This window comes from Strix uralensis, chromosome 21 (genome assembly GCF_047716275.1).
Source record: "Strix uralensis isolate ZFMK-TIS-50842 chromosome 21, bStrUra1, whole genome shotgun sequence".
Taxonomy (NCBI): Eukaryota; Metazoa; Chordata; class Aves; order Strigiformes; family Strigidae; genus Strix; species Strix uralensis.
Genome location: NC_133992.1, coordinates 1,911,581 through 1,937,260, shown reverse-complemented (window position 1 = coordinate 1,937,260; position 25,680 = coordinate 1,911,581). Strand labels below are relative to the sequence as shown.

General features: G+C 53.1%; 1 protein-coding gene across 2 annotated transcripts in view; it reads left to right on the top strand.

Annotated features, from left to right (window-relative positions):
* The window catches only part of RGS3 (regulator of G protein signaling 3), an 88,546-nt gene that overhangs the window by 46,318 nt on the left and 16,548 nt on the right, over positions 1–25,680 (top strand). For both annotated transcript variants that reach the window (XM_074891144.1, XM_074891145.1), the window contains 2 exons: positions 2,834–2,874; positions 15,718–15,840. In XM_074891144.1, coding sequence (XP_074747245.1) covers positions 2,834–2,874; positions 15,718–15,840 — 164 coding nt within the window. The remainder of the gene's footprint in view (positions 1–2,833; positions 2,875–15,717; positions 15,841–25,680) is intronic.

Genomic DNA, 25,680 nt, shown 5'->3' with positions numbered 1-25,680 from the left:
GGCAGACAGCCTGGCTGAGAAGATGGGGTGGTTTGTGTACTGCTGACCACATGGGAAGCAGAAGCAGCAGAAGGGGAGGGTGGACTTGTGGTGTGCCGGCAGCAGACTCGGATCCTGCCTCCAAACCCTCCCACAAGGGGAAAAGCACTGGCTGAGGGGCTCCTATCAGAGGCTTTGGCTTTGCAAGGAAAATGCTACCTGATGGTCCTGCTGGGATTTACGGAAGAGGGTGCTGGGAGAGCTCGGGCACTCCATGGGGAGTGATGAATGGCTTTCCTGTGGTACAGGGGTGAGACATGGGCTCCCAATGAGGCGCATTCAGTGTGTGCTTTCAGGGTCCAGCATCACTCCCCTTCTGTAAGTGAAGATTTGGAGGGGCCCTCGGGCCAAGCAGATCCTGACCCTCACATTGCCCAGGGTGGAGCAGAGTGAAGGTTATGAAAACACAAAAAGGCTCCTCATCCGTGAGATGCACAGCAGTGCTCCTCGTGGTGCTGGACTCCGGCAGCTGATGTGGCATGGTGTTCTGGTGTCCCCATAGTGATGTTCCATATCCTGCAACGTGCATTAAACGTGAAGCTGGCAGCAGCAGCAGGCCTGCAATCCCCAAAGGGCAGCTGGAAGAGACATCCAGAAAATGGCTCCATGCCACTGCACTTCTTCATGGGTTTCGCATTGCCCATGGAGTGACTCAGGAGGCATCTGAGTCCCTCAATGGATCACAGCTCTTATCTTGACATTTGGGCTGCTGCCTGTGGCAGAAGAATTGCTTTCCTCTAGGGAACAGGGTGTTTCCACCACTGTACAGAGCCTGTTCCCATCGTTAGCGCAGCTCAGGCTGTTGAAATGAAGCAGAGCTTGTGCTGACACTGCTTTGAATAGGATCTGCAGCCATGCCCAGACTGCGGATCTGATCTCATGGCTGGGATAATGTCATTAAAAGGCTTATGAAAGCTGCACTCCAGCGGTGCTGCATGCTGCCAAGGGCAGAGCTGGTGCAGGGCATGCTGGTGTGAAGGAGCAAGCTGGCTCCAGGAGATGGGATGTCCTGCTTCAGAGCTGAGGTGACCCTGTCCTGTGGCAGCTTCGTGTCCTCCTGTGAGGCTGACGTATGCCAGGAGCTGGCTTCCTTGGGGCTGTGGCACTTGTGTCTCACCAGCTGGGATCGAAGACCAGGGCAAATCTTCCATTTGTTGGATACAGGGAAGGCTAGTCCTGCAGGAACCAGCCTGGTGGAGCAGCTGGAGTGTACCACATCCCCTGGGATAGCTTCAATAAGGCCAAATGCCGTGTGCTGCACTTCGGCCACAACAACCCCCAGCAGCGCTACAGGCTTGGGGAGGAGTGGCTGGAGAGCTGCCAGTCAGAGAGGGACCTGGGGGTGTTGATTGCCAGCCGGCTGAACAGGAGCCAGCAGTGTGCCCAGGTGGCCAAGAAGGCCAATGGCATCCTGGCCTGTATCAGCAATAGCGTGGCCAGCAGGGACAGGGAAGGGATCTCACCCCTGGGCTCGGCACTGGTGAGGCCGCCCCTCGATGAGTGGGTTCAGTTTTGGGCCCCTCACTCCAAAAAGGCCATTGAATGACTCGAGCGTGTCCAGAGAAGGGCAACGGAGCTGGTGCAGGGTCAGGAGCACAGGTCTGATGGGGAGCGGCTGAGGGAACTGTGGGGGGGTTTAGTCTGGAGGAGGCTGAGGGGAGACCTCATGGCCCTCTGCAACTCCCTGAAAGGAGGGTGCAGAGAGGGGGGATGAGTCTTTTTAACCAAGTAATAAGCAATAGAACAAGAGGGAATGGCCTCAAGCTGCGCCAGGGCAGGGTCAGACTGGCTCTTAGGAAGGATTTCTTTGCAGAAGGGGTTGTTGGGCGTTGGAATGGGCTGCCCAGGGCAGGGGGGGAGTCCCCATCCCTGGAGCAGTTTAAGAGGCGGATTGACATAGCGCTGAGGGATCTGGTGGAGTTGGGAACTGTTAATGTTGGGTTGATGGTTGGACTGGATGATCTTCAAGGTCTTTTCCAACCTAGACAATTCTGTGATTCTGTGAGGAGCCATACTGGGCTGCTCCAAGGTTTAGCAAGATGCGGATCGCAAGGTTGGTGATTGCATTGCCTCCAGCACCAACTCCTTTCCCAAAGTTGTGGAAGTGCACATCCCTTGACCAGGTGTCCTGAGTGGCACCACGCTGGTGGGACCTTGGGGAATTTGCTCTCAGCCCGATAGAGCAGGATGAGATCTCTCCCCTGCCCCATGTCAGCTGCTTCCCATTGCCCTGGGATTCAGCTCCACCTCCTTGGAGAGGCACCAACCCCAACCACTGGCACTGATGGAGGCTGGGACAGACAGCACTAGACAGAGATACCACCAGCCTTGCCAGGGGCTTGGGGCAAGAAGCTGGGAATAAACAAGGACATAGGAATAGGAGCTGCTCTGGTTAGTCCTCCTGGGAAGCATCCACAGAGGTAAGATGAGAGAAACCTGACCCCAGTGCCCAGGATGGCTGCGTGGGCACTGGCGGGGCCTCTGCAGCCCCCGGGAAGGAATTGGGCAGCACATGGCCTCTGAATGAAACAAACCTTTTTCCAAAAGGACAAGCCCAAAGGAGAATCCATGACCGTGCAGTAAGTCCATGCAAAATACCATGCAGTGCAGCCTGCCCAGCGCATGGCCCCTGCAGATGCAGCATACATCACTCCCAGATCACAGCCTGGTACTGTAGGATGACAACAATAAATATTCATTAAATGCTGTCTCTTAGCCAATTCCTCTGCCAGTGGCTCTGCTTGCAGAAATGAAGTTGTAGCTTAATTATGATCCTGTTTTTTCTTCTTCATAGGTTCAGAAGATCGGAAATTCTGCATCCTTTACCTTGCAGAGGTGAGTAGTGCTGTTTTCCACATTAACTTTCTAGTGGGAGCTGAACACATACTAACAACTCTGATCCTTTCTGCTGGGGCAAGGAGCACTGAACGGGCTGATTTTAACTTGCTTTTAAACTAATTTGTCAGAGATCTGAAAAGGAAATGTAATGGCTGTAGCCAGAATATATTAGCGAGAAGCTGCTAAAAGGAATCTGTGAATGGGGAGGCTGGGCAGCACTGAGACAGGTTTGCTTTTCCCCTTCCCCTTGTACACACATTCCTTGTGGCATCTCACTTTCATTTTGTCTTGGGATTCTTTCACCTGGGGGCAGATATCCTTGCCAATTGTTTTGTCTCTATTTTTTAGGCATCTTGCTTTTCTTGTCTTCAAGCACCCAGGTTTGAAGCCCTCAAATAAAATAAGGAAGCTCAATCTAAAAGATAATTATAACTCTAAAAACGTGTGGCTGGTACATGGCTAAATGCTCTAAACAGATTTGGAATCACTCAGACATTGGCACAGTTACGTTTGTGTCGTGAAGCAGCCAAGGAGACTGAAAAATTGGTTCACAATGACTGGACCTATTTATTCATTGAATATTGCGGCTTTTTTTCCTTTTCAAGTGACTTTACAGTGTTCCTGGTTTCAAGGCCTTGTATTTTCAGAGGTGGAAATTTGGATCTGGGAAAGATCCCCAGGGCACAGAGGAGAAAGGCAAACATTGCTCAGCAACACCACGAAATAATAAGCTATTGTGAAAGTTGGATGAAAATGTTCAGAATGAAAGTTGTTCACCTTGAGTGACTGGGATTTGGGCCAAAGCACGCCTTGCTGTGTAACCATCGGCTGATGAGTTCTGTCTTACATTTCCCTCTTGTTTCTTCCTTGTCTCCTCTATTTCTTCCTGGGGTGGTGGGGCGGGAGCTGCCTCCTCGGGGTTTGCTCAGTGCGTGTCCCAGTGTGACATCAGACTTGCATGATGTCTCCTTACCCAGCTAATCCTGTGCTGTGACTCAGAAAGGCTGAGATGGGTGTTTGTCAGCGTCATCCTGACAGTGGGATGAGGCACTCCTGCGTTTTCTCATGCATTTGGAAAAATGCATTTGGAGCCTGACGTTTAATTTAGAAGTTTTGGGCCTCTAGGTAGAAGTGACTGAAAGAGAGCTGGCTGTGTTTTATGAGATCCTGAGAGGTGAAGACTCATCTTTGTCAAGATGTAATGAAGTGCTTGTCTTACTTCTGAGGGGCTTAAATGGCTCTAATAGCTCAGGTGATTGAGATCTGTGACATCCATTGCGGTTGGAGTGTAGTAGTTTTATGGAAAATATGAAACATTTGCTTTCCTACATGCATGCTCCCCCGCAGAGGATAGTAGGTCTGGACCGGCCACGCTTACGGATTCTGCAAACCCCCTCTTGTTCCTCCTGTCTGCTCAGGGTGTTTTGGAGCTGGTCGCAAGTGGAGCTGGCACTTCCCATCTGCCACATGCCCATACCCCAGGAGTGGCTGCTCACACCCTGCGCTGTGCCAGCCCACAGCTTTCAGGGGACATCGGGGCAGCCCCTGGCTCAAAGATGGCACCCTGCTGAGCAGAACATCCTTCCCTCTCAGAGCCCACGGGGTTGCTTTGAGGCTGGTGGTCTGCACAGAGCTGGGAGATCAGGCTGATGTGAGATCCTGCCTGTGGGGAGGTGATTCTCCAGCTGCGTGGTTTGGCTGGGTCGTTGCCACAAGGATGGGAGAAGGCGGCTTTTTTGTGTGCGCTGTGAGTACACAGCACAGATAGAAACAGCCAGCTTCAAGGTTAAGGGGACAGTGCACTTCCAGCTGTAAGTCTCATCAGACTCTCCAGTAATGGGCAATTTTGGTTCAGAAGGGGAAGCTGAGACGCAGAGAGGGGGACATGCCTGAGAGTCAGCAGCGAGCCAGCGCAGGACGGTGTGGCTTCCCGACTTCCCTGTGGCTGTTCTGGGAAACAGTGACATGCAAGTCACAACCCTGAGAGCCACGTGGAATGGGTGACGAGGCTGCAAGGACACGGGCTAGTCGTTAAAGCATGAGAGCAGAAACCCCTTGCTTTTGCAGCGTGGGGGATTGTGTGACTCAGTGAACTGTCCTCAGTGCAGGCAGACCTCAGCGAACAAAGATGGGCTTTTCTTAAATGATGGGATGCTGTCGTAGGAGCCAGCCTGGGAGTATTTAAGCATCTTCTTCCTACAGGGAAGCTAAGAAGAGAGTCACCTTCAGGTCAACTGTCTTTTCTTCTTTCCATTCACTTTTCAGGAGCAAGGCTTTAGTTAAAGGGTTGTGGGAGTGTCACCAGGAGGCTTTAAGTCTTGGCAGCCTGTGGGAGGGGATGGTCCCCCTCAAAGGCATTCCTGCAGGCTGGCTGCACACAGAGGCATTGCAGGCAGCTTGGATACCTCGCTGGGCTGGTGCGAGTACCAGTTTGTGGTGTTAAGGTTACTTTTGCAGCAGGGGGGATTCAAGGCGTGGCCTGCTGTCAAACGAAAGCTGGGATTTGGGCCCAGTGAAGTGGCACTCTCCTGTGGGGCTGTTGCGGGGGGTCTCCGGGCCAGCCCAGTGTGGCTCTCCCCATTGCCTGATGGCTGCGGTGTCCACTGGGTGCCATGCTCCCGCCTGCGTGACCTCCTTTTGCCCTGGTGCAAGGCTCAGCCTCCTTCCCGACTGTGGGAATGAGACGGTTTCCCTCTGCAAGGATGGCTTCCCATGGCAAGGGGCTGGCTCTGCTTCGAGGCCGTGCTCGGGCTGCCGGGAGTTAGGACGGGGGGAAGCTTGGGAGGGCATCCCTGGCAGGGTGCTGGTGCTGGCACAGTCCTGGCACCCCGAGGGTCCCAGCGATGTGGTGCAGCAGTGCCCTGTGGCTGGGTCCTGCTGGCGGACGCAGCTGTCCTGCTGCCCACCCCTGCGACTGCTCAGAGCAGCTAGAAAGCTTTGTATAAGGATGGATAAGGGAAGGATGCTTGTGTGGACATGGCTTTTTTGTCCCATGTCACCCTGAGGGGTCTCTCCCCATCCTGATCTGCTCCTGTCCTGCTCTTTGCAGCAAGTGCTCCATCCCTGGGCTTCCCAGCAGCACTTTACCCTGCTGGGAGTGTTTTGCTGGCTCAGCTCTGCAGCTGGTCCTCTCTGGGGTGGAGGTGATGGGTCCGGGGACTTTGGTGATCATCATTGCCCGAGCTCTTCTGTCGCCATGATCTGGGCAGACGCATCCATTGTGCTGTCATGATGGGGCCTGGGAGGTTGGTGGAAGCTCTCGTTCTGCTGTTTCTTACCCACAAATCATCTGCAATGAGCAATGATGTATTTAGTGCTGCTGTGAGTTGAAAGGGAGCCCACAGGGCCGGGCTGACTTTGCGTTTGCTGTGGGAATAGCTCTCTGCCGAGGCCTTGTGCTGCAGTTTCCTGCTCCTTCTCATCTGGAAGGTTTGTGAGTAATGTTCTGACCCATAAAGTTGCATTTTTGCATTCGGATCTGTTGTGATCCAAAATAAAAGTATGTTTCCGTGTCTGTGAGTTGCTTATTTTAAACAAGAAAGAAAATTCCAACCTTCAGGGAAAGCGGAGTGTCATAAAAAAGCTACTGCTAGTGATCCCATCTAATCACATGTAAATAAATCACTTCACAGAGTTTAAGTCGTGTGCATTCTGGTTATTTACAGTCAGATAGCAAACAGTAATCTTTATAACTTGGTGTAGGTTACAGCAGAAAGGGTGTTTATTTTACAGGCTCTTCAGCATGTGAATTGCAACGCTTGGAGGTCCTGAGTGCAGGTGACCCTGATCCTGGTGGGGCACGTGGCCTTCTGGAAGGGAAGGGCTAAATATAGGTTGGTGTTGGAAAGAATGCAGAAATAGAGGAAGGTTCTCCCCTGAGCTGTCCATTCTTGGTGGTTTTGTTCCTTGTGGTGGTCATGGAGTAGCACATAGGCAAGCCAGCATTTTGGAAGTGAAGGTGGTACCTTTTGATCTGAGGAATAATGTGTATTCCTGGAAGCTTGCCTACTTTTTCTATTTGCAAATTGGTATGTGAATAAGTACTACTAATGCATGCAAACCTGGTCTAGTGTATGTTTCATTTCATTTTTTTGGGCTGATTCAGTGTGGGCCCATGTTTCTGCACCCTAGTGAATCTGGAGCGTGGGGGTTTGGCCCCGTTTCGCCCCTGCCTGCCTGCCATTCCTTGCAGCGCACATATACCTTCTATGATGCCATGTGTAAAACCTGTCAGAAGAAAACGTTTGCTGCGTGGTGGGAACTGGTAGCCTCACAGGGAGCCAGTCCAGAGATGTGAATGTGGTCTGGGGCTGTATTCACACCCTTCCCTGCTCCGGAAATATCCTACTGATAGGAAACTGCAGATCAGTGTTTTATTGCATTGTTAGAAGTTTTTTTATTTGAACCCAACATATTCAGACCAAATTGACTTAAAACCAAATAACTCAGTAAGTTTTTCATTTGAAAAGCACTAGCAAAATCGATCTTTTTCTCTGGAAGTTTTCATGTGCAGACACTGGAGTTTCTCTTGGGGAACTGCTCCAACAGAAAATCTTTCCAGTAGCAACTTCTTGGCCTGATGCAATGACCACACTTACAGACCTGAGCAAATTAATGCTGTAAATCTATGGTTGATCTTGTTTAGCCTTGGAGATGTGCATCCTAACTCTGCACAGGAGATGCTCTAGACAAGTATCAGAGAAATGACACTGTCCCCCTCTTTGGCTCCCCCACCCCCGGCCATGCCCTGGCTCTATGTGGACACATCCCTGCATCCCTGCACCCGTAGGGTCCTCCGTGGGCACCATTCTGGTTTGCATCCTCGAGCTATGTCCTGGCTGCTGCCAAGGGCGTGCTTTGAACAAATGCTCTTTAAGCTGGACCACAACTTTAGTGAGGGGCAATATTGTAGCTTGTGTCAATGTGCATAACTCCATAGTCTTCGCTGGAGATGTCCCAGCTTACTCCATAGGAGAGTTAATTTCCCAAAGTGTTCTCCTAATTTAATGCCCTTAGGGATGTGGCATTTCCATTTCTGTCTTGCAGGGAAAGAGCAGGAATAACAGGGGCTCCTGTCTCCATACATCAAATCTGAATGCTGGAAAAACAATTTACTGATGGTACTTTAAGTCTCAGGGACATGCTGTGACATGGCAGATATTATACACCTGTGTAATTTTGAAGTCAGCTGTTTTGGACGTGTCATCAGAAGAGTTTGCAAGGAGCTTTTTTGGGCAGTGTCCTGGCAGATCTAGAGGGCAGATGGTTTGGTTATAGGGAAAAGGGCAAAAGAACTGGCCAGGGGTGACATCAAACCTACGCAACCAACTGAACAGCTAAGGTGAATTTGTTTAGTAAATAATTAAAAAAGTAATTCTTAATGAAAGATAGATAAAGAGTACAGATGGAGCACAACTAGAGCAGACATCCTCACAGGCACTTGGCTTGATATGACACAACACTTGGCCTGAAAACCTGGAAAGACAAGAAATTGCTGTGGTGCTTAATAAATAGTTAAAAACTCTGGTCTGAAATCTCAACATCATCTTCCGTGAGCATTGCTCTGCCAGGGAGGGCTTGGGAAGCCTGGCTTTTGCTTAATTGCAGACAGTCATCATTGACATGGTAGTAAACAGCAAATTGTGCCTGATAAAGTGTGCACATGACTTGAAATTTGGGGAAGTAGGAGATAAGGAGGTGAGTTCACTGATAGAGCAGTGAGGGTTAGTTGTTAAGGTGGGTGAAAGCTGATCATGTGTTTTCGTGTGATCGTGGGGAAAAGAGGACTGTACACACAGGTCTGTGAGGGTCAGAAGTGACTGAGAAAGGCTTGTTGGGGGAAGGATAATCAGCAGCCATGAGCTCCTGCAGCGGAAAGACAGCATCAGTAATGATAAAAGTTTGGGATTCAGTCAACTTTCCCATTCCTCTGTTCTCTGACCCCAAAGTGATAGATTTGCATTTTGGATTGAATTTGTTTCCATCCAAAATGGGATGGTTTTGTCAGGAGGCCAAAACAAAGGAAGTTGTTCCCCTTCTCCTTTTTCCCAGCATTAAGGAGGATCTGGTGCCCTGGGCTGGGCTCTGCTGTTGCTGTTTCCCCCCCATTCTGGTTACTCTTCTTCTTAGTGGGGCTTGAGTAGCCTGACAGATGTTTTGATCCCTCCTTTTCAAATGCTCCAGCTATACTTTTGGTGCTTAAATACAAGAAAATACCCACAAAATGCAATGACAAAAAGGCCAGTTTAGAGACAGAAAACCTTGAGGCTGTGAATGAGACATGGAGCCAAGAACTGTGCCCAGCTCTGCCCCCAAAGCAGCGCTGGCCAAAGGACACGGTCTGCGAGACCCCAACACAACTCACTGCAGGAGGGGTTTAACCACAGCCACTTTACAAAAAAGAACAGTGATTTAGCAGTCACTCAGCCTGGCCAGAGCACAGAATCCTGAATTTTGTGCTGTGATGGTCACCCTGCAGATGCCAGAGCACCACAGGGTGGAAGTATAGCTGGGATTTAAATTCCTGGTAAGAGAAAAATCAAGTGTCAGCTGGCATTGGGTGCTGTGTTCAGGATGGGAGAAGGTAGAAGAGGTGAGCGTTTGTCTGTGAAGTGGACTATGTGCTCTGTTGAAATTGTATCTCAATTTCCTCTAATTCATTCCTCATAATAGGAAAAGAGATAATTGTCACATTTATGGACTGTTTTTGTCAGATGGGCTTGTACTGCAGTAAGGTGAAAGATCCTCTGGGCTGTAGTCGAGCGGGCAGTGCAGACGAGGCTAGAAGTGTTGGGATCAGTCATACCAAAGGACTTCAAGTAGGGAAAATCTAGACACAGTCCCTGCTGCCTGCTCTTGCCAGTTTTATTACATGAATTTGAAGCACACTGAGAGAACATGAAGTGTACTCCTCTGCATTCCTCCTCCTGTACCCAGTCCTATTCAGCATAAGAGGGGACTCCCTCTCCTCCAGCTGCTCTGCTGGTGGTGGTCAGGAGATGTTACCAGATGCCCTCTGACATTTCCTTTGCTTCTTCCGTGTCTGGCAAGCAGTGGCTCATTTCTGGGATGCGGGAGAGGTTCACCAAGCGGGGCTGTGTCCCGTGCTGCAGCGCACTGGCACGCGTTGCTTTGAGTCACCCAGCTCACGTGAAAACAGGACACACAATCTGCACACGCTGAATCCCCCTGCCGTGTCACGCCTACAGCAACAGCTTAACACTTTCCTGAATAGAGCTTTCCATTTTCCTCCATCCAAAGGATGGCAGGTCCCAGCCACTGGATTCCTCTGTGTGTGATGCTGAGAAGTCCCAACTGCAGCCTGGAGGCGCAGTGAGATAACATTAGACCAAGACCACCAACATTCTGAAATGTGCTTCTGAAGGATGTGACATGAGCCCATGTGCAGATTACCCCAAATGCCAAGGCATTCCTGAAATGCAGCCCTACCCAGCAGCCCCATGACATGCCTCAAATTTCAACCGCAACTGAAACGTTCATCTGGTTCAAGCCAGCACTCTAGTGGCACGTGCCCGGAGCCAGAGCGTGCAAAACGATGGCTCTGGAGCTGGTGGCCAAGCTGCTTCTCTGTGCAGACAAGCCCCCGGGCTCTGTCTCCTCTGCCAGCACACATTTACCCAGGTTGGGTGATGTGGAATGACACCAGTAGCAGAAGCCCTGGGTTAGCATAACCCACAGCCTGGGGACAGGGCAGCTCCTGGGCACTGACAGCTCCCAGTTCAGGTCTCTTCAGGCAGAGCAGGGAGTGTTTGTTCTCACTTGGAGAAACAGGTAAAGGGGGGGTGCTCTGCTTCCCTGGTTTTGTGAATCTTTACACAGTTCAACCTAAATATGAGTTTTGAGATGACCACAAAATGTGCTTGTTGGAGCAGAAATTCTTCATTTTTTTTCCCAGCTTTAATTCTGTGGTCACATTTCCCAAATGTTGGCAAAAATAAGAGCCAATATGATGCAGTTACAGTACTAGAGAGATTTTTAAAAGACCCAGGCACCAGAGAGTGATTTTGGAGGCAAACTGCTGTTCCCTGGGGCTGGCTCCACAGGCTGGAGCTTGCTCTCTTTGAGGCTGTGCTGGGGGAAGAGCCAGGGACAGCTCTGGGGCTGCATTTGCAGCGGGTGGGTAAGCTTAGTCTTACTGTTGCTGGGGCTGCTCAGCTCTGAGTCCTCTTGCCTGAGAGGAAAGCATGTTTGCAGAGTGGGAAGGTGGTGGACCTGCTCTCTGTTTGCCAGAGTGATGTTTGCAGTGGGAGCTCCATGCCTGGCTAGTCTCAGGGCTGGGGATTCCTGTGAAGGCTGTTATCTGATGAGCCACTTAAGGACAACCGTCTGGCCTGCGAAAACAGACCAAGCCCCGTGTCCTTGTTGGCTGCTCCAAAATGGGTGGAAAAGGTTATTGAGGCTGGCTTTTCCTCCTGGAGGCTTAGCATCCTCCAGGCTGTGCCATGAAACAGTGCTCCCGTGGCATTACTTCTCCATCTTCCCCCTCCTTAACAGTAGCATCTAAGTGCAACAGGGTCTGTCTGGCCTGGAGTGAGTTGGAGCCACTGGTGGCTCCGCACCATGACGTAGCAGGTCCACTTTGCTATCTTGGTGCCTCTCCAGATTCATGGGTGTCTGTAGGACAATGAAAACCCATTTCCTAAGAGCCAGCCCTTGGTGTCATGAGGAAGGATGGGCACATCTATCATTCATCTTCACCTATTAGAGTGTCCCTGGCCCGAAAACAAGCCACACAGCAGTGAGCGATGCTTCTCTGCCGAGATTGCTGTGCCCTGCAAACGGCAGCTCCGTGCACATCATCTGTGCAAGCACCTGTGAGATCCTGTCACCTTTTGGTCACCCCAGCTTTCAATAGGGCCCTGGCTGTTACTGCCAGTGTTTGGTTTTTGGGCACCACCAGTGTGTCCAGGAGTCCAAAAACCACAGGAAGAGACATGGTCCCCTGCACCCCCCAGCACAGCTTAGCACGGGAGCAAACTGAACTTTCTTATCAGACCTAGCTCTGTGCGTCTTGAAATAACCAGCCAGCAGTTGCCCATGTTTTGTGCACAGGATATTCCCAGGGCTTGCTGTTTCGCTGGTGGAAGGTTTGCTCTGCGTTTTAAAAGCTATTGTAGTCTGGAGCCCATTTCCGAGGAACTTCCCCTCTGGGATCTCTGCTGGGTTTGGCCACGGACCAATGCTCTGAATGTTCGAGGCCAGGGGCTGGGCAGAGCTGAGCCAGGCTGCCAGCCCTGTCCCTGAACCACTTTTCCATAAACCCTGCAGAGGAGAGGAGCCTGGGGAAAGGAGCAGAAGTGCATCCCCCTGATCTGCGGGGGGAACATCCACCCAAGGACCTGACCACCCCCTGGGAGCAAGGTCTGCTAGCACAGCTGGGGGAGGCAGTGGTGAGATGAGATAGCCCCAGGGCCAGGCTGGTCACCGAGTTCAAGGCATTGGAGGTGTCAGGCTGAGGCTAGCTCATTGTTGTTGTTAATCTTAGCTTTGCAGTGTCATGTAGAGCCACACTTGTGTACCAGCTGCTGTTGTGCTGGGTCCTGCACAGAGGGGCATGTCTGCAGTGTAGGGTCTTGCTACGTAGGGTCTGGAGGCCTCTCCTGCGGTGTGGTGCCATTCTGTGGGAGGTCCTTGGCTGATCTATGGGCTATGGAGCCAACAGTCTCTCTTTGGTTGGTGTCTGCTGGGGTACCCAGGAGCTCTGCTTGGGCAGACCCCTTGCCTGTTACCTCCCCGTGCTCCTGGATGCAGTGGGGCTGGGTCTCAGTCTGGGGGAGCGTCCGCAAGGGTGAGCTTTTCCCATGGAGCAAAAGGAATATTTTCCTGCAGATAATCCCTGGCTGTAGCAGGGCCCGTTTGGGGCTTGTGTTGGCTAGTGTGCGTCCTCCTCTGCGATACATGCCCTGTGTTTTCCTCCTGCTCTCCTATGGGCAGTACTGGTACTGGGTTTTGTGCTGGCGCAGGGTCTGGCACTGCCCCGGAGCCGTGGGCTCACCAGAGGCTCTCATGTCAGTCGGCACGCAACACCTGCAATAACATGTTTTTCAGAACGCTGGAGTGAAGGCAGGCAGAAAGCAACTGGCAGCCACTTCAGTCATTCGCTTTATCTAGTCGCAAACGCCCCCTTCACGCCATCTGCATCCTCCTTTCCCAGCACTGTGAGATTAAACCCTGTTTTCTCTTTGTAAATATTGGCAGGCAAAGCAGCAGCCTCCCTGAATGAAAACAATAGTGGGGAGGTCTGTTCCCAGAGTGATCCCTGAGCGAGGCAGCGTGCGCAGGACATGGCGCAGCCCCTGTGTTAGCCACCCTCCCTGCTCCAGCCTCCCCGGTGCGCCGGAGTGCTGAGCTGGGCAGGGGATGGGCTCCTGGGACACGTGCCATCGGTAGAGCTTTATCCCGTAGAACCATCAGTCCTTCACGTGTCTGCCCTCCGTCTGGCTGGATCCCAAAGGACTTTGCAAGCCGGAGCCTGTGCTTTAGAGGCAGCTGGGAGGTGCTCAGCCCCTGTGGGTTGGGCTGCCTCTTTCCCCAACTCAGCTGAACGTTACTGGGGGGAGCAGGTTGATAGAAGAGAGAGAAACAGAGCTCTTCCCCTGGGAAATGGGTGTTGGAGAGGTTAAGTATCACTATGAAGGCGTAAAGTGCTGAGGTCTCACTGCTGTAGCACAGAAATGGTAGTAAAATGTGTACAGATTGAATAAATGCAATTTTGGCTGTTCATGTTCCTCCTCAGCCTTGCCCAGGACACACGTTGGGCTAGTTGACTTTATCCTCTGACTTTTGGCCAGAGGGCAATCTCCTCTCCTGGCTTTAATATTCTGAGGCGGTTGGGGCCAGGGAGTCTCTCTGGCTGGCTGAGGCTGAACCAGGGGGAGAGAGGCACTTTGCTCTCAACAGCCAGTGCAGGCTGAGCACCGCTTTATGCTAAATTCAATCAAAGAGATGGGGACTGTAATTGAATCAGCACGGGGCTGCAGAGCAGGGGTAGGTGAGCTGTGCATCCGTTACAAGCAAGGGGATATGAGATGTCCTTGGAATTGCTTTAAGTCTCACAAAGGGGGAAATTGTAGAAGCTTGGTAGGGACAGGAGTGTGCAGTAGTTACAGCATCAGTGTGGACGCTGGACTCCTTGCAGCTGTACTGATCTTTTAGGGTCTGCTGAGACCTTGCTGCCATTCACTTCAGGCCCCAAGTGCGGGGCGGGGAAATGCCAGCCTGGATTTCCTCTGAAAGCAGGAATGATGAGGGACCTTCCTAGGGACGGGTGGATATTACAGTGGTACAGCTGGGACTGGGAGAGACTGAGACACCTGGAATGAGAAGGAGCACTGTGATGCTCTGGGCGATTCTCAGAGCATCACTGCAACTCAGGAGCTGGGGGGCAAGGGGCAGCCCCACCACCTTGTGTCCCTGAGTCACAAACCTCTCTATTCCATTTAGATAGTTCTCAGTAAGCCCAAGCATGCATCTTCTGTGTTTAAGAGTGTTTCGGCTGTAGGAATAGATGTGGTGATGTCCAGACTAAGAAAGGTCAAATCTTTTTCCTGGAAGTCTCCTTGGAGGGGAAAAGGACTGAACTAGAGGTAACATGGGAGGTTGCTTTATTTACTGCTTTAGTAGGGATTTTGGGTTAAATGTGAATGAATTAGCATCCAATAAAAACAGTGTTTTAAATGGTGTGACTAAAAGGCATTTCCCCTTTTGCTTGTGTTGTGTCTTTGGAGTCACAAAGCTGCAAGTTCCTTAGTTCTCTCTGACCTTTCTGGGAAAAACAGTCTATTGGAGACCTGCCCTTCTGGAAGGAAATCCTAGGGGGAAATGAAAGACCTTTTTCATGCCCCTTTAGTAGAAGACTTTTTTCTTTCTTTGCAGTTCTGTACTAAAGTTCTGCTTTTTTTTTTTTTTTTTTTTTTTTTTTCCCATATCTGGCCACAGAAGGAGATGATCCAGCCATGGAAATTTCTGGACCCTTTTTAAAGCAAAACCTGCAAAATTCCAGTGGGCAGCAAATGTTACTAATGCATAATTTTTAGCACAAGAGATGAGCGATATAAGGGCTGGGAGACACTTGCTGAGAGAAGTTGGTCAGAAAGTTTCTTAAATGAGTGGGATTTGGCCCAAAGAAAACTGTCCAAGAGGATCATGCCCATATCAAAAAGGGTGTGTGCAGGGAAGGGGCTAGGGCATGAGGGAGGTGGGCTCAGCTGGAATGAATTCCCATCATTTCTGTTAATTCCTTCCTCACTGCACGTTGCTCACAGACAGTGCGTGACCAGAGCTGGAGCATCATCCTCAAAACAACCCCTGATGTGTGCTCTAAGTAAGGAGCAGAACAGGCGAAGCTGGTCTGGAGCATCTCCTGAGGTCTGCTTTCCTCCCAGCCCCGCCCAGCCCAAAGGCGCTTGTTTTCATCAGTTCATGCGAAGGCGCCTCATTAATGTTTGTGTACAGCATGGAGCAATTTCCACCCTCTAAATTAGCTTAATAGACACGTTTCCACTGTGGTGGCAGAGGGTGCAGAATTGCTGGTGCTCTGCCCGTGCCTTACTACTCTGCTCCTGCTTATTAAAGCAGAAGGCTGCTGCTCTGCACCACAGCAGCTTTCCACCCTCTCTCTGGAGGAGATGCCACCGTGAAGCTGATTTCCCTTCTATTTTGCATTCTCGTGCCCAGAGCAGAGTACACTGGTGTGAGCTCTCCCATTATACTTACGTTCATCTGATACAGTGTGTTGGAAGCAAGTAGTTTGCAAACAAAGCCAGGCCCTGCGACACATAGCTAATGACCTTCTCTCTGCCTGTGTTTCCTTTACGTCAGAAGTCGGAGTGCTTATTAAGTTTGGAGGCTTACTCCCAGGAGCAGAAGAAGAGGATCTGCTGGTGTCTGGCTGAGAACATCACCAAGCAGCAACATCCGGCATCAGCTCCTACAGAGAACAAGGTAAGAGACCCATGCGGGAGCTTGAAAACCCCACTCAGAGCATTGCGGGGCTCTGCCTGTGGCTGGGGCTTTGCTCCAGTGATGCTCCGGCCAGCCAAGCTGCTCTGGGGGCTGGTTTTTTGCCAGGTGAGAAGCGAGTTTGTACTCAGGCACTGCTGCGTCTGCAGCTTCCTGCCCTGCTCGGGGAAGCAGATACTGCGTTTGCATCCGCTGACCTGAGTCGAGGCAGGCTTCAGTGAGCAGGCTGCTTCTGACGCCTCCCAGCATCTGTATTTGGACAGCTGAGGCCGTGCAACCCGGCGTACGGCCTTCCCCCAGAGCTCGGCTCTAGGGCAGAGGACTGAAGGCAGAGGAAGAGCTTCAGGCCGTGATCTCTGGGTTCTGATTAAAAGGCTGAGGTCATGGGATTAGTGGTGCAGAGATTTGCCCCTTCTGTGCACTCAGCTGGGCTCAAGCGTTTGATCTGGACCCCACAGACAGCCTCAAAGCACAGAAAGGTCGTTTGATGAGTGCTGTTTTTCATACCTAGCGAGACAGCACCAGCACTTTTCCCACACTGAAGAGCCTCAGCCTGGCCAGAGAGCTGCACTGGCAAGAGAAATGTGTGCGTGGAGCAGGTTTGAAGCACTGTCGGGCACGCCTGCCCTGCGTGGATGTAGTTAACACCTCCCATCTCCCTGGCTTTGGGGCTGGGGCTGCCACCACAGAGTTGTCTGGGACAGTGGCAATCTCTGCTGGAGTCATCTCATCCCCCAGGGATTGGGTTCGGACCGTTGGTGGGTGACCCTCTGCTCTGGGAGAAGAGAAACACCCTGTGCTGAGTGTTTAAAGAGCTTTAAGTGAGGCAGATGGGGATCTCAGGGGTAAAGGCAGCCGGATACGTCTGATGCATGGTGGTGAAACAGCTCCTGCCCCACGTTGATGGGTGGATGCAGCCTTGGTGCATGGTCTGTCTCAAAGGCAGGCGACTCACTCTCACCGTGCTGCGGGCAAAAGCAGGAGCAGGCGACTGCGTTGCTGCACAGGTCCGGAGGCTTTGGCTCTGCAGCGTCCCAAACTGGGTCAGCACAAACATCTCCGCAGGAGGCAGAGCCTCCAGATTCCTTTTCCTGCACGTTTCAGACATACTAAAATAGCAACAACATACAAAGCCTGAGAACCTCCTTACCAACCAAACCTCTAGAAATGCAAATAGCCCAGGGCAGCTAATTCAACGAGGTGACAAGACTCTGCCATCTCTCTTATTTTCCTGTGATGCATCTTGCTGCCATGACACAGTGCCTGGGCAGGGGTCCCAGGTGGCTCAGCACTGGGGGGGTGCCTGTGATGGGGCTGCTGCTGGGGGCTTGGCACAGCTCTGCTCTTGGCTGGGTGTGATCCCACCATGGGCTGGGGGATCCTCCAGGATGAAGCTGTGCAGGGACACGTTCAGATCTGAGCATCTCAAATAGATCCTAAACTGGGGGGATCTTGGCGACTCTCCATCTCAACACGTGCTCTGGGACCGTTTGGGTTTTTGGGTGATATTGCTGTTTGCTCTCCCCACCCCAGACCTGTGTTCATGGCAGGGTGTGGGATTTTGGCACTCTGCTAGACTGACAAGTGCTGTGGCTCACAGCAAAGCCCTGGAGAGTGTCTGCTCCCCACGTTATGGAAGGAGCCTGGCTAATGAACAGGTGACAAAATACTCTAGAAGACAACACAAAGCTTTTTAAGGCTTTTTTGTGCCTCAGTAGCCAAGAGGGTGCTCCTTGGGTGCAGTGGAGAGCTGGTGTGAGCCCTCTGAGGTTGTGACAAGGAGGTTTTGTCTCAGGTTACCAAAGCTGATGGAAATCCCACTGGTGGAACATGGCGCCAGGAGGGAGAAAAGGAGCATGAGAGCAACCACCAGGCACTTGAGTTCGTAGCACCATTTCCCATCCCAGCAAGGTACAAAGTGCCCAGGATGCAATTTTAAAGCAAACCTGATCCCAAAATGTGGGAAGGAACAGTGTGGGGAGGGAAGAGCAACCCTGTATGAGGCTGCAGCTCCTGAGTGGACAGGCAAGGATGCTTGGTGGGTGTGCAAGCTTGGAGTGGAGTGGGCGGCTGCTCACAAGGTCAGGCTGCGGACAGAAGCCTGACATGGGTGAGCTGCAGCTGGGGCTGCTGTGACCAGGCTGCACCGCAGCTGGTTTGTCAGGGCAGATAATCTTTGGGGATGCTGGAAGGCAAGAGCTGGGAAAATCAGTCACTTTTTGCAAGGGAGAAGGGGTCCATTAGCTTTGCTTGTTGCTTACAAGTCATTTGATACTAGGTCTATTTAAGGAAACAGAACAGTGTCTGTGCTCTGTGAACAGACAAATTAAGCTGGAAATACCGGCCTCAGCATGGCTGATTTCTGCTCCAAACAGGAATCTGATTTGCAAAGCCTTCAAAGCTGCTCCAACTTGGCAAGAGGCAGCTCATCTCCCCGCAGCCAGACCCCAGCTGAGGGTATGTGGGCTTTGCCGTGTGATGGGAGCGAAGGGCTGGCGCAGCCTCAGTGCCAGGCAGAGATGTGCCATGCGCCAGCTGTGTGCTGGAGCCAGAGAAAGGGACACTGTCTGAGCAGAGAGCAGCTCCTCAGCAGCCTCAGCAACTGCTGCGCCAGCGTGAGAGGTGGGAACGGCTCTGCCTTCAGCATGTTAACACTGCTGTTCATGGTGCCCCTCCGTCCTTCGCAGAGCAGACAGCTGCAGCGGGGCAGAGGACCCCCAGCAGGATGGGCACAGCTGGAGAGGAGGGTCTGGACTGGCCGAACTGAGGGAGGAAAGTTGTGTGGTGCCGACTTCTTGGAGCTGTGGGAAATCAGACAAATTTTGGGCTTTGGGATGGCACCTCTTGTTTTTCAAGGCCCCCTGAGCCATGCCCAGTTAGGGCAGCGCTAAGGGCAGGAAGGTCCTTCTGGCTCCAGGACATGGCTCTGCAGAGCTGTCACTACCTCCAGCAACATCTCCTGGGAGGATGGTGACAAACCTGGAGGATGCACCCTGTATGGGGCCCGTGTTGGCACGGCTGCTACTTTCAGAGCAGCTGGTTTTAGAGCAAAGCTGCTCATTTCTGGGAGACACAAGCATACGGTGAATGTAGCATCCACTTCTGGAGATGTAGGAAGAGAAAACCATGAGGGACACAGCTGTGATGGTCCAGCCATGCTCCCATTGGGCTTTTCCTGGCAGAGTCAGTGCAGGAGGAGCCCTGGGGATAACCGTGGCTGTCGGTGTGGTCCTGCTCTCTAGCCCTGGTGTTCAGGAGACATGGTGGAAGTGGGGCTCCAGTGGCTTCTCTGCTGCCCCTGTAAGACTTGGCTGAACTTCACTGAGTGATGAACTCATTCTGCCAGCTGCAGCAGGTCACAGGAGCTGTTCTGTGGACATTTTCTTCCTCTGCAGAGCCTTCCCCACTCTCATCTGCGGGTCTGGGTCTGCCCTGGGAGGCTACTCCCTGCTCCTTGGCTGTGCTGAGCAAGGATCTGTAAAACGCATCACCAGGGTGACCCAACTTGGTGACATATGTCCCCAAATGGGGAGGCGTGGAGCCTGGAGGTGGGCTGGGGCTGGTGAGGAACCACAGCGGTGGCAATGTGATTATAGTGAGAGCAGCTTTATGAATTAATCGAGTTAGTGAGGCTGCCTCCTTGGGCCAAATAATGACCATCTGCGCAGAGCATGGTGCTTTTTTTGAACCTTGCATCGCTGCACTGGTTCTGTTTCCAGTCTGGCCCCGTGATGAATTGCATTAGCACGATTGAAGAGATGGCAAACTGCAGAACAGGGGCAAGGATGAGATGCCGGGGATTGGAGCTGCTCCAGCTGGTTTGGCTGCCAGGGAAAAGATTAGTGCCACAACACCCTGCTTATAATGAACCTGCTACAACCATCTGATTCTCACTGCTTGTTTCTTTGTGTCTTCCACACTCAGAACGGCTGATTACTCTTCCTTCTGACTCCGTGACCTGAGATTACCTCGGAGATGATGGCTGGCTCTATCTGAAAGATATAGATTATCCCTAAACTAAATAATTACGGACGCTTTGTGCTGTGGACTTTGGGCCGTGGGAGTCCAGGACGGGCGCTCCCCTTGTTTCCCATGGGAGGTGGTGGATCCTCAGCACTTTTCAAAGCCCGGCTGCCCGTCTCTCTCCCATGGCTGCTGACGGTGTGAGCAGGCGTGGACCGATCCTGCGCCCCGGCCCTTCCTGGCAGCGCTGGCTCCGGTGCTGGGAATGAGCTGCCGGCGAGTGTGCGGCCAGGAGGGACTGGCCGGCCCCTTCCTGGCTGTTCCTCTGGTCAGGAAGGGCAGAGCTGTTTCTCTCACTATTTACAGTGTGCTTGACAAGTGCAAGTAAATGTGCTGTCAACAAGAGCAAACAGCGTGTAATCGAGAGATGATTGAAACCAGGGCCCGCGCGGTGGTGCGGGGAGGGCTCTGTGAGGGCTGCCGCGGCGGAGCAGCAGGCGGAGGAGTGGCTGCGCTCCCCCAGGTGCTGGCCCCAGCTCCTGCAGCGTGGGGAAGGGGGAGTGTGGGTGACCACTCTCCTGTCCCATGTCCTGCCTTCTCTTCCTCACCCCGAGCACCCTGGTGTGTCCCAGGCACCCACCCCGCTATGCACCCATGTCCCTCTGCAATCCCTGTTCCCCAACACCTCGCTGCCTTCAGCAACACCCTTTGTCTTTACACTGGGTCATTTCCCATTGTACGCCCTTGAGCTGGCACGGCCAAGGGACCACTGGCATTGGGGTGGCTGTGACAAGCACTCAGGCTGGGGACAAGTGGGGCGAACCTCTCTCTGATCCAGCGTTCACGGGGTGCTGTGCTCAGCAGGAGCATATTCAGAGTGCGATTGGCTGTTTGATGGGGAAGGAGGGGAAGAATTTGCACCTTCTCACTTTATTTTTGGCCCAAAGCCCTTCCATTTTGGGCTAGGAACCCGCTGCCCTGTCTGTGCCAGCTCTGCTTCAGAGAGTCCTGCTCACCTGCTGCTGGGGGGCAGACCGGGCAGGGCATGGCCAAGGCTGCAGGAAATGCAGAGCTTCCCCAGAATCTGATTTTGTTCTACAGTGACAGTGTGAGAGGCTGGGCAGGGCTAAGCACATCACAACAGCACCTGGAGGGCCAGCCTGACCTAGGCCATACACCCTCACAGCACCTCACTCATGCTGTCAGGGTGCCCCAAGAAGGGTTAAAGCATGAGCTGGCAGTACTTATGAACCAGGTTACAAAAGTAAAGCAAATAAGTGTGTTGTTCCATGCCAGTGAGCACAGCCCAGCTCTCACCCTGGGCTGGAAAATCTTGTTACTGAGGACAGCCAAAGGCTGCTTCAGTAACACTGTGAATTCGGGAGGGTGAGGGACCAGAGGCACTGTCCCCCTGTGAGTCAGACTCCAGTTCAGCTGTGTCCACTTAAATATCTAGAGGAAACTGTCCATGCCAGAGATCCCCCTGCCATCAGAGTGAATGGGACCCTTGAATCCACATTGGTGACCTCGATGCATGGTGGCATGTAGATCCCACCCTCGGCACCCGATGGGCCAAGAGAAGGACAATGTGTTGACTTTAATTCAGCTGGGACAGGAGTTGAAGAGGTAGCAGTAGGTGTGAAGGAGGCTACAAACATAAAAGAAGTAGATGCAGTTTGAGCTACCCCGGATCGACCCATCCTGAGCCATATTCTTGCTGGGTTTGTAGCCCTCTTTCATGGGAACAAGCCCCAGATGCAACCACAGCATTGAAGGCTGTGCGGGGGAATTTTACAGCTCCCTGCGAGGCTTCAAAGCATGTCTCAGATGTCCTTTTATGAATTTAAAGACCCTCTTTATGCAGTAGCCTGACTGTTAATTCCCTGCAGTGCAGGTGAGCCTGGGTGAGTGTTGAGGGGTCCTGGGGCTGATCTTTCATGTCGTCATTCCCTTCTTGCACATCAGTTGTCTGCCAGTCCTAAGTGCAGGGACACAGCACAAAGCCCCGGGAGGCTGGGATTCGCCTGGCCGTTTGCGTGGGGCTGGACGGGATGTTGGGTTGGGGTACTGGGCTTTTTAACATCTCCCCCAGCACCAAGCCTTGGCTCCATCAAGCTCAGTTTCCAGCCCTGCCAGCTCTTGGTACTGGCCCAGGTGGCATGGAGGTGCTGGGGGCTGCTAGCCCAGGACAGCCACTTGCTCGGCCCCAGTGCCGCTGGCTTGTGGGCTCCCAAGGCACGTGTATGCTGGGAGCCAGCGGGGAGGGGTGATGGAACAGATGGGCCAGCTGAGAGCCGCAGCTCCAGCTTTATTTGTTCATTTGCTTAGCTGGGCTCCAAAGCCGTTAGGAAAGCAGACCTCTCCCCTCCGGCAAACACCGGCTCCTGTTTCTCTGGCACTGTGCGATGTTCTCCCGGCCATGTCCAGTATCACCAATGATCCTTCCCACATCCCCCCTGAGCAGGAAGGTGCAGTGGTGTAGCGGGGGTGTGAGCAGACGCCGGCACTTTCATCACGCCCAGAGGCATTTTTGCCCTTGAAGACCCTTGAAGGTCTGTTTCTCATGAATCCCCAGAAGGGCTGGTAAGAGCAAGAGTGCTGGCAGGAGCGGCGCTGGCAGCCCGGGGGGGTTGAGTGGTGTGGAGATCATTTGCACGGGGTGGTCAAAGGCACAGACTAAGTGGTTTAAGCCAGTGCTGCTGTGATTTAATGAAGGCACTGGAAGTGCTTTGACACAGTGTTGCCTGCGAAGGGGGGATGCTGCCTGTGCCAGGTAGGGCTGGCACTGTCCCTCAGGTGGAGCACTCCTCTCCGGTGCCCAAATGACTCTTGTTTTGGGTAGCTGCCTCTTCCCTTCTGGTGTGGTAGGGGACTGTGAGCATGTGGTCAGGCAGACTCTGAAGCCAAGCTCAGGTGACTCCTTGCAAAAGTTACTTAAACTCTGATATCTTTGCAAAGCCAAAGGACGTGTTTGAAATGCCCGGGGGCTCTGGATGGTGATGCCCAGAGTGGTGTGGGACTGGGAGACATGGCTTCATCCTGCCCTCGTGGGGTCCCCTGGCCCTCTATGAGGCTTGGCATCCTGCCCTGTAACAAGAACCTTCCTGGTGGAGTGGCAGGGCAAGGCTTGACAGCACGATTGCAGGAGGGTTGCGTTTGGCCTTGGAGCCACCAGTGTTGGTTTTGGACTATTTGGGATTCCTCCGTTCTGTGTGTGGCTCATGGCCCTGTTGGTGCCTGTCACAGGCAGAGCTGCTCTGCCAGGTCCTCTTCTTTTGGTGGTTGTTTCCTTACTGTGATCTGTGCTGGCAGCAGCAACGGCTTCCAGTGCCGACCTCATGGTTCTGTTGTAAGTGATGTTGGGATGAGTCCTTCACTCTGCAGTGGCCAATTGCATCAACTCAGGCTCCTGCTGTCACCTCCCTCATCCAGCACAGGGGACAATGCTCTGCCCCTGCACAGAACACTGCAGAGAGGTTCTACTGCTGATCAGCACCATGTCACCCCTGTCAGGGAAAGCATGCTGAGGGTTGTGGGCTGAATGCCAATGGCAGGATCCACTCCTTCCCCTCCTTTCCCACCCCTCTGCTTTTTTATTGCCAGGGATATTTATGACCCAGATGCCATCTCACTAGCCTCCAGCACCAGGTCCCGCTGCACTCACCCTGCAGAGGCAGGTTACCTGGGCCAATGAGGCTGCAGGCAGTAGCTGGTGCCCAGCTTGGGAAAACTGGAGCTGTATCACCAAAACGATGGACAGAGTGCAGTGGGTGTGTGCAGGTCTGGATGGTGTCAGGGTTCGCTCAGCTCTGTGGCCAGTGAGAGTGGGTGAGGGAGCTTTTACATTTCCTGTACCACTGCAAAGTTGTGGCTACCCACAAGGAAGAGGAGGCAGCACATTTCCCCTCCTCCATCCCAGGAGCATCCACGAACCTGAAGCTGCCTGGGAGCAGGGGGACATGTGTGTGCCTGAAGTCCATGCTGGGGGAGAGCCAAGCACAGCTTGTCACCGTGGCAGTGAGGACCCATCAGCAAATGGTGGCCAAGGTGCAAATAACCACCGGCAAATGGCTGTGACAGTGGCTGTGCACACACCCCCCGCTGTGCTCTCTGTCTGTAGCCATCAGGGCAACTTGCCTGTCTTGGTCAATAAAATGTAATACCAGGAGGAGAAATGTCCAGCCAAGGCAGTTTGGTTCCCGACCCAGTGTGTATGGGGGTGTCACAAGAGGGCACTGGTGCTTGCAGGAGAAGAGAAGGGGCAGATGGTCATGCACGGGCTGTCCCCTGGATGGAGACCCTGTATATTTTTTCTTCCTGCCCATTTGGGTAGAGCCGCTTGTAGGGGATTGCAGTGCAGAGGGCAAAGTGCCGTGGTGCAGAGCATCTCCCACTTCAGAGCTCTCCCTTCTCCATAGAAAGTAGTTTGGGAAAAAACCCAACTGGGAACTTGCAGCAGGGATTCATTTAGCAGGAAGCACCGAAATCGGTCTGTGGCTTGGTGTCGCTTGGGGGCAGGACAGGGCAGGAGAAGGAGAGCTGCAAAAACAAATGTGCCAGGTTTCAGGGTGATACATAGCTCTTCCTCAAGGCAGAGCGGCCATCCACTTTTATCAGCAGGTAATAGTACCTCCAGGGATTGCTAGCAGAGCCGTAAATAGCACAAGGGGCACGAGGGAGCGGTGTCTGGGAGAGGCTGGGGCGGCTTCAGCTGCCGCTTGACATGAACATTAATAACCGCAGAGGCAGAGCCAAGCACTGCGCTAGCATCTGCCGAGCCGCGGCTGCGGGCACATGTTGGGGCCGGGGCTGCCGGAGAGAGATGCTGCTCGCTTGGCCCGTGCTGCTGGGATGCAACTGAGAGCCCAGATTTGGTAGGTTTTGCTTTTAAAGATTGCAACCTGGGGGCTGTACCCTTCGCTGGGCAGGGTCTGGCCGCAGGTTGAGGAAGCAGCACAGTGCCGTCGGGAGCGCTGATGTCCTTTTAGATCAAAGGCATCTACTCCGTTCCCCACGCTGGTCCCCTGCACCCCTGCGCTGGGCTGGTCCCCGCTGTCTCCTGGGGAACCTGTGGCTCCTGACCGGCTTCATTTGCCACCAGGCTGGGCCTGAATGGTTGGTAGCAAGCAGCATCTGGGGGGATCAAAGGGGTCTTTGTAGCAACGGGGGCTTTTTGAGGTTCTCTTGCAAATTTGGGCGGTGTGTGGCTGTGCCATCTGCATCGGCTGGCTCTCGCTGCGGGAGCAGCCTTGCACTGTGCTGGCAATGTGAGCTTTCTGCTCCAGGACTTTTACAGCCCTTTGGATACCCCCCGTTTACTGGCACTGGGGACCAACCAGCAATTTCAGCCCGTACCACTGAAATCAGAGCTGTGGGCACGCTCACAGCCTCGGTGGGGATGGAGGGCACCGGCCAGGGGACAGGCTGGGGCCAGGTGCTGGGACTGCCGGGGCAGCTGCGGTTCGGGGGCGGCAGCTTGGTGCTGTGGTGGTGGCAAGGCTGTGTTAACTCCAGTTGCTCGGCTGAAGTACGTGGCGTGGGGAGGTTTTATCCCAGGTTGTTTGCTGACACCTTCAGCAGGTGGTCGCACCGAAACGCGGGGCGCGAGCTACACCTGCAGAGCGGGCTCCTTCCTGCATGCCCTCTGCTATGGGCAAGGCTGTTGCCCTCATAGATCTGGGGGTTCTAATTGACAAGCAGCTGAACATGAGCCGGCAGTGTGCCCAGGTGGCCAAGAAAGCCAACGGCATCCTGGCTTGGATTAGAAATAGTGTGACCAGCAGAAGCAGGGAGGTGACAGTCCCCCTGTGCTCTGCACTGGTGAGGCCACACCTGGAGTGTTGTGTTCAGTTTTGGGCA